The sequence below is a fragment of the Salmo salar genome, chromosome 10 (genome assembly GCF_965601325.2).
Source record: "Salmo salar chromosome 10, fSalSal1, whole genome shotgun sequence".
NCBI lineage: Eukaryota > Metazoa > Chordata > Actinopteri > Salmoniformes > Salmonidae > Salmo > Salmo salar.
The window spans coordinates 38,432,589-38,452,500 of NC_138300.1; the positions used below are offsets into that span (position 1 = coordinate 38,432,589).

The 19,912-nt window shown below is 41.4% G+C and overlaps 1 protein-coding gene across 20 annotated transcripts in view; it reads left to right on the forward strand.

Annotated features, from left to right (window-relative positions):
- ptprfa (protein tyrosine phosphatase receptor type Fa) overlaps positions 1 to 19,912 on the forward strand; it is a 370,905-nt gene that overhangs the window by 173,810 nt on the left and 177,183 nt on the right. For all 20 annotated transcript variants that reach the window (XM_082956977.1, XM_082956978.1, XM_082956976.1 and 17 more), the window contains one exon: positions 2,066 to 2,207. In XM_082956977.1, the coding sequence (XP_082813103.1) occupies positions 2,066 to 2,207 (142 nt within the window). The remainder of the gene's footprint in view (positions 1 to 2,065; positions 2,208 to 19,912) is intronic.

Consider the following 19,912-nt stretch of genomic DNA (forward strand, 5'->3'; position numbering starts at 1 on the left):
TGTATATATTTTTTTTACATTATTTTCTTCTAATCTTTACAGGAAAATACCACAGGCACTATCTGATGTGTGGAGAAATTTCACTGCAGCTAATGTAGAAGGAAAAGCTGTGTACATTTGCAAATACTGTGCCAAATCATATGTGAAGAACACAACAAAGATGCAGAATCATCTGGCCAAGTGCATAAAGTTCCCTCAGCGCTCACAACAAACAACCTCTGACGAAAGTCAGAGAAATGCTGATGAATGTCTTGCTCAAGCTGTGTATGCAACTGGTTCACCTCTGATGCTCACAGGCAATGTGTATTGGAAGAGATTTCTGAATGTTCTTCGCCCAGCATACACCCCTCCAACCAGACATGCTTTATCTACTACTTTGCTGGATGCAGAGTTCAACAGAGTACAAGTGAAGGTCAAGCAAATGGGATGGGGTTGCAATATGGCAGTCGTGCCAACATATCTCATCAGCCACCTGGTAGAAGGGACTTTGTGGATCTGAGGCTATTTCTCCTGTTGCCTCCATCATCCTCCAAATCCCACCAACATCAGCCGCCTCAGAGCGCAACTGGTCCTTGTTTGGGAACACACACACCAAAGCACGCAACAGGCTGACCAATACAAGGGTTGAAAAATTGGTGGCCATCTCGGCAAATTTGAGGCTTTTTGAGCCTGACAACGAGCCATCCTCAACAAGGTTGGAAAGTGACAGTGAAGATGAGGCCTCAGAGTCTGATGTCCAAGAGGTGGACATTGAGGAGGTCCAGGGAGAAGACATGGAAGCCTGAGAGGAAGACAACCAAAGCTTTAGTTTCTAGACTATCATTTTACAGATGTATGTTGAAAACGTTCTTGGGAGATGTGGTGGATCATTAGGGATCATTCAATATTCCCTTTCTTTTGTTGTTCAGTGAAATCATCCCATGTGAAGAGTCAACTCGTTTAATTAAAGTTCAATTCGTAAATAAATCGTTTTTTTATTTCTATTGGAAGGATTTAATCATTTGCAATTATGTCTACTTATGATAAGGTTAAAGGTTTATGTTTCTGTCTCCATATGATATGGTAAATATATCCAATGCAAAAAACATCTACATTTAAATGGTATTAATATTAATTTGCATATATTTCCGTCAATTCCCATATATTCCCGTTAATTCCCAGGGAAAGTTTCCACCTCTGAATATTCCCCAAAATGTGCAACTCTCATTCAAATAGTATTCAAAATCTTTGGCATACTTTAGCATTGCTTGATTGAGCTTGCATGGTGCAATTGGACCAAGGGAAGAATAGCCCCTTCAGTGAAAACCTACCCTGTCTGGCACGCTAGGCAGGCTCAAGTGAACGTTCAAAGTCATTTAAATATTTCAGATACTGTTTGAACCTAGGTGTGCTCCACTGAATGTTCAGGAATGTTCTCTTCCTGTCATGTGGATGTTTAGGTCAGCCACTTTCCACTGCAGCGTAAGGAATTTTAGGAGACCCTCTCCCCTGACCTCTGACCTCTGATTCTTTAACCCCTAAAGGCTGGCTTCCTGAAAGGCCTTGCTGAAATGCCTGCTGTTCACTCAGGCTCATTTCATACAATAAACTTCTCTCTAATTGGGTGATTGTATCAGATCAGACGTACTTACTTCTCTTCACTCCCTGTGGAGCGTAGGACGACAGCAAGGTCATGCAATGCCGGGCGGTCCTTTGCAGTTGAGATTAGATAAGATGTAGTCTCTATTTGAGATGGCTTATTAATAGTACTGATGGAGTTTGAGTTTGGTCAGGTTTGCGTCTTCTGATCTGCTAAGGCAGACTCTTATTATAAACCCAGTTTCTCCTAGCTAAATAGAAAGTAGCACATATCTTAGCCCTGTATTAGTCCCCCTGCCAATGATCAAACCAGGAGTATTCACTGGGCTGGTACTCACCAGGGCTCTGATGTGCTGTACGTATTGATGAAATAGCGATCAAAGGGATGCCTTGTTAAGATGACTGTTTAAATCAGTTTTGAATATTAGTTACATGGCGACCATGGGTCTCATTGCGTTTTCTCTCCTCTACCCACCCTTGTGTTCAGGTGATAGAGTTTGATGACGGTTCAGGGTCCGTCCTGCGTATCCAGCCCCTGCGGACCCACAGGGACGAGGCCATCTATGAGTGTACCGCCACCAACAGTGTGGGAGAGATCAACACCAGTGCCAAACTCACCGTCCTGGAAGGTAGGATACACCTCGATCACTCTCTCTGTCACTTCCTCTCAATCATTTTCTTTATGTCTTTCTTTCTTCCACTCACATACACGATCTACACACACACACACACACACACACCCACACACACACACACACACACACACACACACACACACACACACACACACACACACACACACACACTCTTTCCCTCTGTCTTTCTTCCTCTCTTGTTCTCTTCATCTATTCCTGCCACAATGGGTTTCTCTGTATTGATCAGCATTGCTTAATACAGTATGTCCATGCAGATTCCAGCCATGTCTGGATGTGTGCATTACTTATCACAGAGGACCTAACCTGGTTGCATGTCAGAGTGGAGAGGATGTTTTATGCCCGGCTCCTTCAGGTACCCTACTGCTTGGTTGATGAAATAGAAACAAGAAGTCAGTTTGTGATTTGCCGGTAGCTGTTAGATGTTCTGATTACACTGGGCCAACAATGTGTCTTGACATTTTATTTGATTACGCATTCCGACCATGAATTTACAATCTATCTGCAGGAATTGATTTTTAAAGCTACTGTAGGTGGTTCTGTGTGAAATGTGTTTTTTATCTCCTGCCAGTGGGAAGATTAAAGATGATGTCCAACAGCAATTATTTAATCCACACTCAAATTGATAGAGAAATATCTGTGCAAAAATATATCCTGCTGCCAGGGTTTTTGCAAATCACCTAGGAGCACATTATCTGGACTAGAAGACAATATATTGTAGATACCATCAGGCTGGCTGGCTTTCTTCTTGGCTCGCTCAGAAAACATATCTGGGGGCTGTCACGCAAAACACCCAAGCCTTATTTTTCAAGGCTTCAGGTTGCATCCCAAATGGCGCCCTATTTCCTATGTAGTGCACTACTTTTGACCAGGGCCCTATGGGGGGAATAGGGTGCCCTTTGGGACATATCCTGAGAACTACCAAAGGCCTTGTTAGGAGTGTGGCTGGGTGCTGAGGTAATTGGTGTTAACAGGGATCGGTATCTGCTGATCTAGGATCAGATTAATGGTGGGATTAACATCAGTCTGATGTAGATGTATGCAGATAGCTTGCGGACAGAGAGATAGAGAGATAGAGAGATGGAGCCAGGCAGGGGGGCTTTGTAGCATGTAATAGACCGGGCTCTGCTCAGTCTTAATCTGCGTCTCAAATGGCACCCAATCCCCTACATAGTGCACTCCTTTTGACCAGGGCTCATAGGGCTCTGATCAAAAGTAGTGCACTATGTAGGGAATAGGGTGCCATTTGGAACGCAGACCTACTCTGTCTGTGTTGGACCTTAGTGCTGCTCCAGCCAATATGATTGGCAGACGTGCTCTCTGAGTACAGAGTGAAGACAACCTCCTGGTGTATGGAGTGTGATGTGTTCAGGAGAAGGACGATGGCTGATGGCTGACTCATAGATCGTAAGACAGAAGAATCGTGCTTGTGTCACGTTGCTCCCACACACCTTACTGTACGCCAGCATGTGGAAGATTGGGATCAGAGGGATGTGAATAAGAAAGCAGTGATGTTTTAAACAGAACTCCTGTTTGTTCCCTGAGGTTGAGCCGAGGCAGGGAGGGGAGGAGATGGAAGAGAGGAGGAGAGCTGTGAGAGTAAAGGAGGAGTGGAGAAGAGGAGAGAGTAAAGGGGGACTGGAGGAGAGGGGAGAGTAAAGTATGACTGGAGGAGAGGAGGGAAGGAGAGAGCGGTGAGAGTAAAGTATGACTGGAGGAGAGGAGGGAAGGAGAGAGCGGTGAGAGTAGAGGATGACTCGAGGAGAGGAGGGAAGGAGAGAGCGGTGAGAGTAGAGGATGACTGGAGGAGAGGAGGGAAGGAGAGAGCGGTGAGAGTAGAGGATGACTCGAGGAGAGGAGGGAAGGAGAGAGCGGTGAGAGTAGAGGATGACTGGAGGAGAGGAGGAGAGGAGAGATTCAAGGAGGAGTGAAGGAGAGAGCTGTGAAAGTAGAGGAGGAGTGAAGGGGAGAGTAGAAGAGGAGTGAAGGAGACAGCGGTGAGAGTAGAAGATGGTGGATCTTGTCTCCCTCATTATCAGACAGAAGGGGGAGAGAGAAGGTAGTCCAGGGGCTTCAACACGTCATAACAAATATGGTGTATGTGTGTGTGTGTGTATGTGCACCGCAGAGCAGCAGAAGGTAAAGCCTTCACATTCTCCTCAGCCTCCCTCCACAGAAAGGTGAGGCAATTTTTCATGTAGAGAGAGAGGGAATGAGAGGAATGAGAGGGAATGAGAGGGAATGAGAGGGAGAGAGAGAGAGAGAGAGAATGAGAGGGAATGAGAGGGAATGAGAGGAATGAGAGGGAGAGAGAGAGAGAATGAGAGGGAATGAGAGGGAATGAGAGGGAATGAGAGGGGAGAGAGAGAGAGGGAATGAGAGGGAATGAGAGGGAATGAGAGGGAATGAGAGGGAGAGAGAGAGAGAGAGAGAGAGAGAGGGAATGAGAGGGAATGAGAGGGAGAGAGAGAGAGAGAGAGAGGGAGAGAGAGAGGGAATGAGAGGGAATGAGAGGGAATGAGAGGGAGAGAGAGAGAGAGAGAGAGAGAGAGGGAATGAGAGGGAATGAGAGGGAATGAGAGGGGAGAGAGAGAGAGAGAGAGAGAGAGAGAGAGAGAGAAGAAGTCTGGCTATCCTCAAACTCCTCCACTCCTATATCTTTTGAAATGGATGATCAATATTACTTACTGATGGAGATGTCCATGTGCCTGCATACCACTCCTTACCACTAAATCATGCTGTTCCTGTTTGTGTGTCAGGTGGTTGATGGTGTTGCTGACTTTGGTGCAATGTCCTTAATCTCCTTCCCATATTCAAATGTTGGTGTTCATGTGACATCTGGCACTCCAGGCAGACTCAAGTAAACGCTTGCAGTATTGCAAGTGATTCAGAAATCCAGTCTTCCTGAGAGAGTCAGGGTTGTTGTTGTGTTCAGGTGTGAACACCAGGTTATTACCTGACTCAATGGGCCAGAGTGATCTCCCTCCCTCCCTAACATTGCCTCCATCTCTGTGACGCATGTCAGATTACGCCAAGCAAGGAGTAATCACATCGCTGTGGCAGTCCAGCGCGTGTCACTGCCACCATCACGCTGTCGTGGAGAGGAGACAGGGGCCCACACAGTCTAGTTCCAGTGGTCTGTGGACAGGCCTGGCTTTATCACTCGGTGCAGAACTATCGTGGTACAGAGTGGCTGGAATAAGGAAGTTACTGACTGCTGATGGCTAGCTGTGATAATAGCTATGCTGGTCAGGGTCCCAAATGGCACCCTATTGCATGGGCGCTCTGGTCAAAAGAAGTGCACTATATAGGGAATGTGGTTCTATTTGGGACTCTACCCTGGTGTCTGCTGCTAACTGGTGTTCCTGTACCATCAACACAGCACACTAAGTGGATTTAGTCCCCACATCAGGGACAGTAGGGCTGTTTTGTGCCAAGAGGCTTCCTTTACTCTGGGCAGTAGAGAATGAATCTGGAGGGTCACAATCACAACAATGCTGTCTGTCTGCTGGTTGAAATAAGCTGCAGTGGAGATACAGTAGTAACTCAATTTTAGGGACATAATGTTGATGTTGAAATGCTGTATTGTATTTTATATCATTGACTATATGAAAAAGATAACACAAGTATTGTATTGTACTGTGTGTAACTCCAGCATCCTTCAAAGCATTGTTCATGCAGTTTCACATACAAGCTGAACTTGATACCATTAAACCATGCTTGGTTATACTGTTATACAGTACCTTCAGAAATTATTCATACCCATTGACTTATTCCACATTTTGTTGTGTTACAGCCTGAATTCAAAATGGATTAAATACACCATAATAACAAAGTGAAAACATGTTTTTAGAAATGTTTGCAAACATATTGAAAATGTAATATAGAAAAACTGTATCTCACACCCCTGGGTCAATACTTTGTAGAAGCACCTTTAGCAGCGATTACAGCTGTGAGTCTTTCAGGGTAAGCCTCTATGAACTTTCCACACCTGGATTGTTCATCATTTGACCATTATTATTTTCAAAATTCTTCAAGCTCTGTCAAATTGGTTGTTGATCCATGCAACTTATTATCTGACTTGTTAAGCAACTGGTTACCCCTGGACTTATTTAGACTTGTCATAACAAAGGGGTTGAATTTTTATGGACTCAAGACATTTCAGCTTTTCATTTTTTTTATAAATGTATAACATTTTGAAAAACATAATTCCACTTTGACGTTATAGGGCATTGTGTGTAAGCTAGTGACAAAAGATCTCAATTTAACCCATTTTAAATTCACAACAAAATATGGAAAAAGTCAAGGGATGTAACCAACACTCTGCCACTGTAATATCTTACACATTCAAGGGTTTGTTTATTGATCACAATCAAGATCACAATCACATTCAATATCATAATCCAACTTGGTCTGCAGTTGTCTGACACGGAACCCAAACCGGCTGTGCGCATACACCATCATGCACCATCATGCATAAATGTATTTTGTCCCCCACACCAAACTCGATCACGACACGCAGGTTAAAGTATCAAAACAAACTCTGAACCAATTATATTAATTTGGGGACAGGGCGAAAAGCATTAAACTTTTATGGCAATTTAGCTAGTTAGCTTGCACTTGCTAGCAAATTTGTCCTATTTAGCTAGCTTGCTGTTGCTAGCTAATTTGTCCTGGGATATAAACATTGAATCGTTATTTTACCTGAAATGCACAAGGTCCTCTACTCCACCAATTAATCCACACATAAAACGGTCAACCGAATCGTTTCTAACATCTCTCCTCCTTCCAGGCTTTTTCTTCTCTTGACTTTATATTGTGATTGGCAACTTTCATAAATTAGGTGCATTACCGCCACGACCTCGTTCGTCTTTCAGTCACCCACGTGGGTATAACCAATGAGGAGATGGCACGTGGGTACCTACTTCTATAAACCAATGAGGAGATGGGAGAGGCAGGACTTGCAGCGCGATCTGCGTCACAAATAGAACTGACTTCTATTTTAGTCCTTGGCAACGCCTAAGCTCGTTGGCGCGCGCGAGACGTGTGGGTGCAATAATTGAATAATATAGATTTCTACATTTATTTTTGCAACACTCGCTATGCGAGCGGTGTAGTCAGCCTGTGAGGCAGACATGGGAATTGTGAAAAAGAGCTGTCAAGGATAGCTCAGGCCAGGCCTGAGTGGTTCCTATTAAATGGTTCCTGGTTCCTGCAGTGAACACTGGGCCGAACGAGGAATTAACCAATTTATAAAGGGCTTCTCTGGGCCTGACTACACTGCTAAGACCCTGGTACAGAGTTATAACTCAGACCTCCTTTTCTCCCTCTCTACTCCTACTGGTGTTGGAGACTTACTAGGGTGCACAAGGAGGCCACATTGATTTTATTTTTTAAAGATGGCTGTCTGTCCCTTTGGTGCTGATACCAGGAATTATTATTTCACCATTGAACACTGCTTCCTCAAATAGCTTACCCCATGGGACTGAATCTATTTATCAAATGTTTTTCATTAGAAGAAAAAAAGTATCTTTGATCAAGATAGACCTCTAACGGGAATACACAATCTGAAATAGAATTTGAAATGATTTTGAGGTGTTATGTGTCAGTTATTAATGACACATAATAAGTCACTGAATTGGAAACAAGCTCACACTTTACAAGTCCTGCTTGTGAAAATCATTCTTTGTAAAACAGATAAGCTTGGGTGGATTTAATTGGTCCATCACCTATAGGTGTGGTCATGGTACATATATATCCAAGTATAGGGTTAAAATCCTCCCCTCTGCTATGGTATAGTCACGCATTAAACAAATTAAAAAGGAAGTCTCACACTCATGTTTCCTTGCTGTGGGTTTATTTGACCAACTTAAAGAGTCTTTATCCGTCATGCGGTCTTTATTTATTTTCTTCATACATGTAACTGCCAAAATAAAGGAAACACTAAGTTAAATCTTCTTAATAGGGCGTTGGGCCACCACGAGCCTGAACAGCTTCAGTGTGCCTTGGCATTGATTATACAAGTGTCTTAAACTCTATTGAAGGGATGTGACACCATTCTTTTACAAGAAATTTCATCATTTGATGTTTTGTGGATGGTGGTAGAAAACGTTGTCTCAGGCACCACTCCAGAATCTCCTATAAGTGTTTGATTGGTTTGAGATCTGGTGACTGACACACACACACACACACACACACACACACACACACACACACACACACACACACACACACACACACACACACACACACACACACACACACACACACACACACACACACACACACACACAAACCTATTCTCCTTTGAGACCCCTCTTTCAAAGTCACATTTAGCACTAATTCTAGCCATGGTAGCCAAAATAATGGGTAACTGGGCATTTTTATACATGACACCAAGCACGGTGGGATGCTAATTGATTAACCTCTCTAGGGTAGGAGGGACGAAATCGTCCCACCTACGTAACAGCCAGTGGAATCCCGTGGTGCGTTATTCAAATACCTTAGAAATGCTATTACTTCAATTTCTCAAACATATGACTATTTTACACCATTTTAAAGACAAGACTCTCGTTAATCTAACCACACTGTCCAATTTCAAAAAGGCTTTACAACGAAAGCAAAACATTAGATTATGTCAGCAGAGTACCCAGCCAGAAATAATCAGACACCCATTTTTCAAGCTAGCATATAATGTCACATAAACCCAAACCACAGCTAAATGCAGCACTAACCTTTGATGATCTTCGTCAGATGACAATCCTAGGACATTATGTTATACAATACATGCATGTTTTGTTCAATCAAGTTCATATTTATATCAAAAACCAGCTTTTTACATTAGCATGTGACGTTCAGAACTAGCATACCCCCGCAAACTTCCGGTGAATTTACTAAATTACTCACGATAAACGTTCACAAAAAACATAACAATTATTTTAAGAATTATAGATACGGAACTCCTTTATGCACTCGCTATGTCCGATTTTAAAATAGCTTTTCGGTGAAAGCACATTTTGCAATATTCTGAGTAGATAGCCCGGCATCACAGGGCTAGCTATTTAGACACCCACCAAGTTTAGCCCTCACCAAAGTCAGATTTACTATAAGAAAAATGTGATTACCTTTGCTGTTCTTCGTCAGAATGCACTCCCAGGACTTCTACTTCAATAACAAATGTTGGTTTGGTTCAAAATAATCCATAGTTATGTTCAAATATCCTCTGTTTTGTTCGTGCGTTCAAGACACTATCCGAAGTGTAAAGAATGGTGACGTGCCCGACGCGTTTCGTGACAAAAAAATTCTAAATATTCCATTACCGTACTTCGAAGCATGTCAACCGCTGTTTAAAATCTATTTTTATGCCATTTTTCTCGTAAAAAAGCGATAATATTCCGACCGGGATACCCTGTTTACGTTCAAAGAGAGAGAAAATAAAAACATGGGGTCGCCTCGTGCACGCGCCTCAGTCTCATTGTCCTCTGATAGACCACTTACCAAAGGCGCTAATGTTTTTCAGCCAGGGGCTGCAAAGACATCATTCAGCTTTTTCCCGCCTTCTGAGAGCCTATGGGAGCCATAGGAAGTGTCACGTTACAGCAAAGATCCTAAGTTTTCAATAAAGAGAGTCAAGAAGCCCAAGGAATGGTCAGAGAGGGCACTTCCTGTACAGAATCTTCTCACAGACACCATTCAAACAGTTTTAGAAACTTTAGGGTGTTTTCTATCCAAAGCCAATAATTATATGCATATTCTAGTTTCTGGGCAGTAGTAATAACCAGATTAAATCGGGTATGTTTTTTATCCGGCCGTGCAAATACTGCCCCCTACCCTCAACAGGTTAAAAACTTCTTAGGGCTAGGCGTCCCGTCAGCGGGACACCTGTCAGCAACTTACGGTGAAATTGGATGGAGCGCAATTCAAATAAATAATCATACAAATTATGGATATTAAACATCTAGTTACAGTTGAAGTCGGAAGTTTACATACTGTTACGGCTGTCATAGAGAGGGGACCAAAGCGCAGCGTGGTAAGTGTTCATTATATTTATTAATCAACGAAACACTAGAACAAAGAAACAAAACAAAAAGCCAAACAGTTCCGTCAGGTAACGAATACAAAACAGAAAATAACTACCCACAAAACACAGGTGGGAAAAGGCTGCCTAAGTATGATTCCTAATCAGAGACAACGATAGACAGCTGCCTCTGATTAGGAACCATACTCGGCCCAACACAAAGACATACAAAACATAGAATGCCCACCCCACACCCTGACCTAACAAAATAGAGAAATAAACCGTCTCTCTCAGGTCAGGGCGTGACACATACACCTTAGCCAAATACATTTAAACTCAGTTTCACAATTCCTGACATTTAATCCGAGTAAAAATTCCCTGTCTTAGGTCAATTAGGATCACCACTTTATTTTAAGAATGTGAAATGTCAGAATAATAGTAGAGAGAATGATTTATTTCAGCTTTTATTTCTTTCATCACTTCCCCAGTGGGTTAGAAGTTTACATACACTCAATTAGTATTTGGTAACATTGCCTTTAAATTATTTAACTTGGGTCAAACGTTTCGGGTTGCCTTCCACAAGCTTCCCACAATAAGTTGGGTGAATTTTGTCCCATTCCTCCTGTCAGAGCTGGTGTAACTGAGTCAGGCCTCCTTGCTCGCACATGCTTTTTCAGTTCTGCCCACACATGTTCTATAGGATTGAGGTCAGGGCTTTGTGATGGCCACTCCAATATCTTGACTTTGTTGTCCTTAAGCCATTTTGCCACAACTTTGGAAGTATGCTTGGGGTCATTGTCCATTTGGGGGCGGCAGGTGCCTAGTGGTTAGAGCATTGGACTAGTAACCGAAAAGTTGAATCCCCGAGCTGACAAGGTAAAAATTGGTCGTTCTGCACCTGAACAAGGCCGTTAACCCACTGTTCCTAGGCTGTCATTGAAAATAAGAATTTGTTCTTAACTGACTTGCCTAGTAAAATAAATACATTTGGAAGACCCATTTGCAACCATGCTTTAACTTCCTGACTGATGTCTTGAGATGTTGCTTCAATATATCCACATAATTTTCCTACCTCATGATGCCATCTATTTTGTGAAGTGCACCAGTCCCTCCTGCAGCAACGCACCCCCACAACATGATGCTGCCACCCCCGTGCTTCACGGTTGGGATGGTGTTCTTCGGCTTGCAAGCATCCCCCTTTTTCCTCCAAACATAACGTTGGTCATTATGGCCAAACAGTTCTATTTTGTTTCATCAGACCAGAGGACATTTCTCCAAAAAGTACGATCTTTGTCCCCATGTGCAGTTGCAAACTGTAGTCTGGCTTTTTTATGTCGGTTTTGGAGCAGTGGCTTCTTCCTTGCTGAGCGGCCTTTCAGGTTATGTCGATATAGGACTCGTTTTACTGTGGATATAGATACACTTGTACCTATTTCCTCCAACATCTTCACAAGGTTGATTTGCACTTTTCGCACCAAAGTACGTTCATCTCTAGGAGACTTCCTGAGTGGTATGACGGCTGCGTGGTCCCATGGTGTTTATACTTGCGTATTATTGTTTGTACAGATGAACGTGGAACCTTCAGGCATTTGGAAATTGCTCCCAAGGATGAACCCGACTTGTGGAGGTCTACAATTTTTTTCTGAGGTCTTGGCTGCTTTCTTTTAATTTTCCCATGATGTGAAACAAAGAGGCACTGAGTTTGAAGGTAGGCCTTGAAATACATCCACAGGTACACCTCCAATTGACTCAAATGATGTCAATTAGCCTATCAGAAGCTTCTAAAGCCATGACATCATTTTCTGGAATTTTCCAAGCTGTTTAAAGGCACAGTCAACTTAGTGTATGTAAACTTCTGACCCCCTGGAATTGTGATACAGTGAATTATAAGTGAAATAATCTGTCTTTAAACAATTGTTGAAAAAATTACTTGTGTCATGCATAAAGTAGATGTCCTAACCGACTTGCCAAAAATATAGTTTGTTAACAAGAAATTTGTTGAGTGGTTGAAAAATGAGTTAACCTCTTACATCTAGACGTTCCGCTAGCGGAACACCTGCTCCAATATCCAATGATAGGCGTGGCGCGAATTACAAATTCCTCAAAAATACAAAAACTTCAATTTTTCAAACATATGACTATTTTACAGCATTTTAAAGACAAGACTCTCCTTTATCTAACCACACTGTCCGATTTCAAAAAGGCTTTACAACGAAAGCAAAACATTAGATTATGTCAGCAGAGTACCAAGCCAGAAATAATCAGACACCCATTTTTCAAGCTAGCATATAATGTCACAAAAACCCAGAAGACAGCTAAATGCAGCAGTAACCTTTGATGATCTTCATCAGATGACAACCCTAGGACATTATGTTATACAATACATGCATGTTTTGTTCAATCAAGTTCATATTTATATCAAAAACCAGCTTTTTACATTAGCATGTGACGTTCAGAACTAGCATACCCCCCGCAAACTTCCGGCGAATTCACTAAGAATTTACTAAATTACTCACGATAAACGTTCACAAAAAGCATAACAATTATTTTAAGAATTATAGATACAGAACTCCTCTATGCACTCGATATGTCCGATTTTAAAATAGCTTTTTGGTGAAAGCACATTTTGCAATATTCTAAGTACATAGCCCAGGCATCATGGGCTAGCTATTTAGACACCCGGCAAGTTTAGCACTCACCAATATCAGGTTTACTATTATAAAAGTTTGATTACCTTTTGTTGTCTTCGTCAGAATGCACTCCCAGGACTGCTACTTCAATAACAAATGTTGGTTTGGTCCAAAATAATCCATCGTTATATCCGAATAGCGGCGTTTTGTTCGTGCGTCCCAGACACTATCTGAAATGGTAAATCAGGGTCACGCGCATGGCGCAATTCGTGACAAAAAAAATCTAAATATTCCATTACCGTACTTCGAAGCATGTCAACCGCTGTTTAAAATCCATTTTTATGCCATTTTTCTCGTAAAAAAGCGATAATATTCCGACCGGGAATCTCCTTTTAGCTAAACAGAGGAAAGTAAACAAAGCTTTCGGTCGACGCGGGCACGAGCCTGAGTCTCACAGTACTGTAACCAGCCACTACCCAAACGCGCTACTTTTTTTCAGCCAGAGCCTGCAAAGCCACGATTCAGCTTTTTACCGCCTTCTGAGACCCTATGGCAGCCGTAGGAAGTGTCACGGGACAGCTAAGATCCTCACTCTTCAATAAACAGAGTCAAGAAAAACGACATATTGTCAGACAGGCCACTTCCTGCCTGAAACCTTGTCAGGTTTTTGCCTGCCAAATGAGTTCTGTTATACTCACAGACACCATTCAAACAGTTTTAGAAACTTTAGGGTGTTTTCTATCCATATGTAATAAGTATATGCATATTCTAGTTACTGGGTAGGAGTGGTAACCAGATTAAATCGGGTACGTTTTTTATCCAGCCGTGAAAATACTGCCCCCTAGCCATAACAGGTTAATGACTTCAACCTAAGTGTATGTAAACTTCCGACTTCAACTGTACAAGTGTCTTATATCGGTTCAAATCTTAAATTCTTGTTAATCTAACTGCATTGTCCGATTTACAATAGGCTTTACAGCGAAAGCATGCCATGCGATTGTTCAGGACGGCTCCCCACATCAAAATATTTTTCAACCAGCACAGGCTTCGTAAAATCACAAATAGCAATTAAATATTCACTTACTTTTTGAAAATCTTCCTCTGATTTGCAATCCCAAGGGTCCCAGCTACAACATGCATGGCTGTTTTGTTAGATAAAATCCTTCTTTATATCCCAAAAAGTCAGTTTAGTTGGCGCCATCGATTTGAGTAATCCACTCGTTCAACATGCAGAGAAAGGAATCCAAAAAGCTACCGCTAAACTTTGTTAAAACAAGTCAAAATACGTTTCAATTCAATCCTCAGGTACCTCTAAAATGTAATTAAACTATAATATTTCAAACGGAAAGAAGTATGTTCAATAGAAAAGTAAAATTAGCAAGTGCGCATCCTCTTCATCGCGCGTGCACAGACTGATTTCCAACTCTGACTCCCAGTACCAAAACTAAAAATTCTTCCTTGTTTGGGAAGAAACAAGCGTGAAACATTGAACAAAGACTGTTGACATCTAGTGGAAGCCATTGGAATTGCAATCTGGGAGCAGGAATTGCATGGGACCTATAACTTTCCATTGAAAGAGCATAGGCTCTCAATTTTCTTTTTTTTAACGGTTGGTTTCTCTTTGGATTTTCTCCTACCATACCAATGGTACCAATTATATGCATATCCTGGCTTCTGGGCCTGAGTAACAGGCAGTTTACTTTGGGCACGTCAGTCAGACAGGAAATGAAGAAAAATAGACCCTAGCATGAAGAAGTTCAGGAACCACGCCTGTGTGGAATTCCCTGCTTTCAATTCACTTTATATCCCTCATTTATTTCCTTTATTTTGGCATTTACCTGTAGATTATTCAGACCAAATGCTGAACCAATCAGAATTCAGTGTTTGGCTGTTGACTGTTGTCTGTAGTTATTATCATGGGCTTCGTCCCAAATGGCACCATATTTCCTATATAGTGCACTACTTTTGACCAGAGCCCTATAGGCCCTTGTCAAAAGTAGTGCATTAAATACAGAAGAGGTGCTATTTGGAAAGCAACCATGATGTGTATTATTCATCTACCAAAGCCCAGTGGTTTGTCCCTGGTCCATATGGCTAGGGGCTGATCCATAAGTACTTGTCATCTTTATTCTGTCTTCTTTCTGTCTACAGTATCACCTGGAGACATGCCCAGTCTGAGGGAGGGAGGGAGGGAGGGAGGGAGGGAGGGAGGGAGGGAGGGAGGGAGGGAGGGAGGGTCGAAGTGGAGGAAATGGAGGGGTGTGAGAGAAGGGAGGGGATAGGTAAATCAGGTAGCAGGAAAAAAGAGCGAAGGATGGAGGACAGGCATTGGGGAAGGAGGGGGCGAGAGAAAGGAATGATAGAGGTGGGATGGGGACAGAGATAGAGGAAGGGAGCGAGGGAGAAGAGGAAGATAGAGAAACAGAGGGAGTGGCAGCGGAGGCTTTCAGGACTGTGTAGCATTGAAGGTAATAAATGACTACAGAATAGTTAAATATGAATGATGAACAGCGTTTAACAGTCACGTCACTCCCTGCCACACTACGCCAGAAAGTTTATGATCCCACAGCAAATCACGTGGATAATCTCAACTGCAGTCACACTGAGATGGGTGGTGTCCCAAATGGCACCTTATTCCCAGACCCTGGTCAAAAGTAGTGCACTACATAGGAAATAGGGTGCCATTTGGGACTCTGACAGGGTTCTTGAAGGGAGCTCGCCACTCCAACAGACACAAAGATGAAACCCATCATATTTCAATATGACGATTAGAATTGGATTGCTCTTAGCGTGAATTATTTGAATGGTGGAAAATGATTTGGCCTGTTGTAGCTGTCGTACCAGACTATTTAAATGGTTTGTGGTTAATGGCTTGAACATTCCAAACCTTCCCTGTACTCACATTACAAATCCTCAGGGACAAGTGTGACAGGTTTGGAGAACATCTAGGAAGGACAACAATATTATTCTAGCAACAGCTCATAACACATTAATACAAATTTCTCACAATGTGCATGACCTGTCCTTACATTTTTAACTGGTGGTGTTTTTTGTTTTTGTAGTAAGCTCCCTTTTTCCTACGGGTGGTCTTGTGTAGGGTCTTGTATAAACACAGAGGCAGAACATGAGGGATTGGGGAGGGAGAGAGGGATGTGAGGAGGAGATAAGGAGTGGAGGATAAGGAGGACATGCAGAGACCAGCACACCTGAAGGAGAGATAGAGGGAGGGATAAGAGAGGGATAAGAGAGGGAGAGAGAGGGGAGAGAGGGAGAGAGCGAGGTATAAGAGAAGTAAAGCGAGCCAAAGAAGGTGTGTGTTTGTGTATTAAACAGGTTTCTCCAGCATAGCTACCCATAACATCAACACACTAATGATGGAGGAGGGTGAGGGTGGCTCTCTGCCGTTACACGCTAGCTAGCGCCCAGGACCTCACCGACAGCTTCATCTGCATGCTCAAACAAACAGCAGATAGCTAACCAGCCCAAACCGGCTGACTGGACACACACACACACACACACACACACACACACACACACACACACACACACACACACACACACACACACACACACACACACACACACACACACACACACACACACACACACACACACACACACACACACACACACCAGGCTGAACCTGGCAGAGTGAGTTCCTATCCATCAGAGGGGAGTGAAGAGAGATGCTAGGGATTCTCTCTCCTCTGTGTCTCTAAGGGTTCAGGACAGCTCTGTACTTGGCAACGTTAAACACTTCAAACTCTCTTTGTGGTGAAGTGCTGCTCTGGGTGAACCGTTCAACACAACATGTGCTTGAGACTAGAGACCAATGTTATATACACTACGTAAACTAGAGACCAATGTTATCTACACTACGTAAACTAGAGACCAATGTTATATACACTACGTAAACTAGAGACCAATGTTATATACACTACATAAACTAGAGATCAATGTTATCTACACTACATAAACTAGAGACCAATGTTATCTACACTACATAAACTAGAGACCAATGTTATCTACACTACGTAAACTAGAGACCAATGTTATCTACACTACATAAACTAGAGACCAATGTTATCTACACTACATAAACTAGAGACCAATGTTATCTACACTACATAAACTAGAGACCAATGTTATCTACACTACATAAACTAGAGACCAATGTTATCTACACTACATAAACTAGAGACCAATGTTATCTACACTACATAAACTAGAGACCAATGTTATCTACACTACATAAACTAGAGACCAATGTTATCTACACTACATAAACTAGAGACCAATGTTATCTACACTACATAAACTAGAGACCAATGTTATCTACACTACATAAACTAGAGACCAATGTTATCTACACTACATAAACTAGAGACCAATGTTATCTACACTACGTAAACTAGAGACCAATGTTATATACACTACATACACTAGAGACCAATGTTATCTACACTACATACACTAGAGACCAATGTTATCTACACTACGTAAACTAGAGACCAATGTTATATACACTACATACACTAGAGACCAATGTTATATACACTACATAAACTAGAGACCAATGTTATCTACACTACATACACTAGAAACCAATGTTATATACACTACATAAACTAGAGACCAATGTTATCTACACTACATACACTAGAGACCAATGTTATCTACACTACATAAACTAGAGACCAATGTTATATACACTACATACACTAGAAACCAATGTTATCTACACTACATAAACTAGAGACCAATGTTATCTACACTACATACACTAGAGACCAATGTTATCTACACTATACACTAGAGACCAATGTTATCTACACTACATAAACTAGAGACCAATGTTATATACACTACATACACTAGAGACCAATGTTATCTACACTACATAAACTAGAGACCAATGTTATCTACACTATACACTAGAGACCAATGTTATCTACACTACATACACTAGAGACCAATGTTATCTACACTACATAAACTAGAGACCAATGTTATCTACACTACATAAACTAGAGACCAATGTTATCTACACTACATAAACTAGAGACCAATGTTATCTACACTACATAAACTAGAGACCAATGTTATCTACACTACATAAACTAGAGACCAATGTTATCTACACTACATAAACTAGAGACCAATGTTATCTACACTACATACACTAGAGACCAATGTTATCTACACTACATAAACTAGAGACCAATGTTATCTACACTACGTAAACTAGAGACCAATGTTATCTACACTACGTAAACTAGAGACCAATGTTATCTACACTACGTAAACTAGAGACCAATGTTATCTACACTACGTAAACTAGAGACCAATGTTATATACACTACATAAACTAGAGACCAATGTTATCTACACTACATACACTAGAGACCAATGTTATCTACACTATACACTAGAGACCAATGTTATCTACACTACATACACTAGAGACCAATGTTATATACACTACATACACTAGAGAACAATGTTATCTACACTACGTAAACTAGAGACCAATGTTATATACACTACATACACTAGAGACCAATGTTATATACACTACATAAACTAGAGACCAATGTTATCTACACTACATACACTAGAAACCAATGTTATCTACACTACATAAACTAGAGACCAATGTTATCTACACTACATACACTAGAGACCAATGTTATCTACACTATACACTAGAGACCAATGTTATCTACACTACATAAACTAGAGACCAATGTTATATACACTACATACACTAGAGACCAATGTTATCTACACTACGTAAACTAGAGACCAATGTTATCTACACTACATAAACTAGAGACCAATGTTATCTACACTACATAAACTAGAGACCAATGTTATCTACACTACATAAACTAGAGACCAATGTTATCTACACTACGTAAACTAGAGACCAATGTTATCTACACTACGTAAACTAGAGACCAATGTTATATACACTACATAAACTAGAGACCAATGTTATCTACACTACATAAACTAGAGACCAATGTTATCTACACTACATACACTAGAAACCAATGTTATCTACACTACATAAACTAGAGACCAATGTTATATACACTACATACACTTCCATCAGTGGAGGTGTCCCATATGGCACTGTATCTGGTCAAAAGTAGTGCTCTATAAAGGGAATAGGGTGCAATGTGGAAACAGCCAGTGTTTATGCTGTTGATGTCCTACAGAATTATATTTTTTAGTATATATTCTTAAATGCCATTTTGCGTCACTGCACTTGCATCTAATAGCACAAGCATTTCGCTACACTCACATTAACAGCTGCTAGCCATGTGTATGTGACCAATAAACATTTGATTTGATTTGATAGATACATATTTTATTGTCCATCTAACAGAATATCTCAAGTAACATATCAGCAAAATGGCTGTTTGTCTTGGCCATTGATATTCTGTAGGTACAGCATTTGATGTCACTGTGACCTTGATCAGTGTGTATGATGGTTCCTCTCAGGAATCAGTGTGTATGATGGTTCCTCTCAGGGATCAGTGTGTATGATGGTTCCTCTCAGGAATCAGTGTGTATGATGGTTCCTCTCAGGGATCAGTGTGTATGATGGTTCCTCTCAGGGATCAGTGTGTATGATGGTTCCTCTCAGGGATCAGTGTGTATGATGGTTCCCTCTCAGGGACCCTCAGTCGTTTATGATGGTTCCTCTCAGAGTGGCAGGTTAGTAGCTATAGCCTATCGGATTATGAAACATTACAGATAGTAGGATCTTAATTTGAGCCAGTTTGCTACAGCAGGAAATTAAATGTGAATGTGAGTTATTATGTGGATTATAATTCATGTAAAAAATAAAAAAAATAGGGGTTGATATATTTTTCATTAGGGCAAATCAAGTTTGACATTTTAAAGTGGAAATTACAAACTTTAGAAGTCTTTTAAAACCTTGAATACACTACAAGTTTGCATTTCCTGCAGTGCAGGAAAATTCTGAGCAAGAAAAGTGATCAAATTAAGATCGTACATCTGTA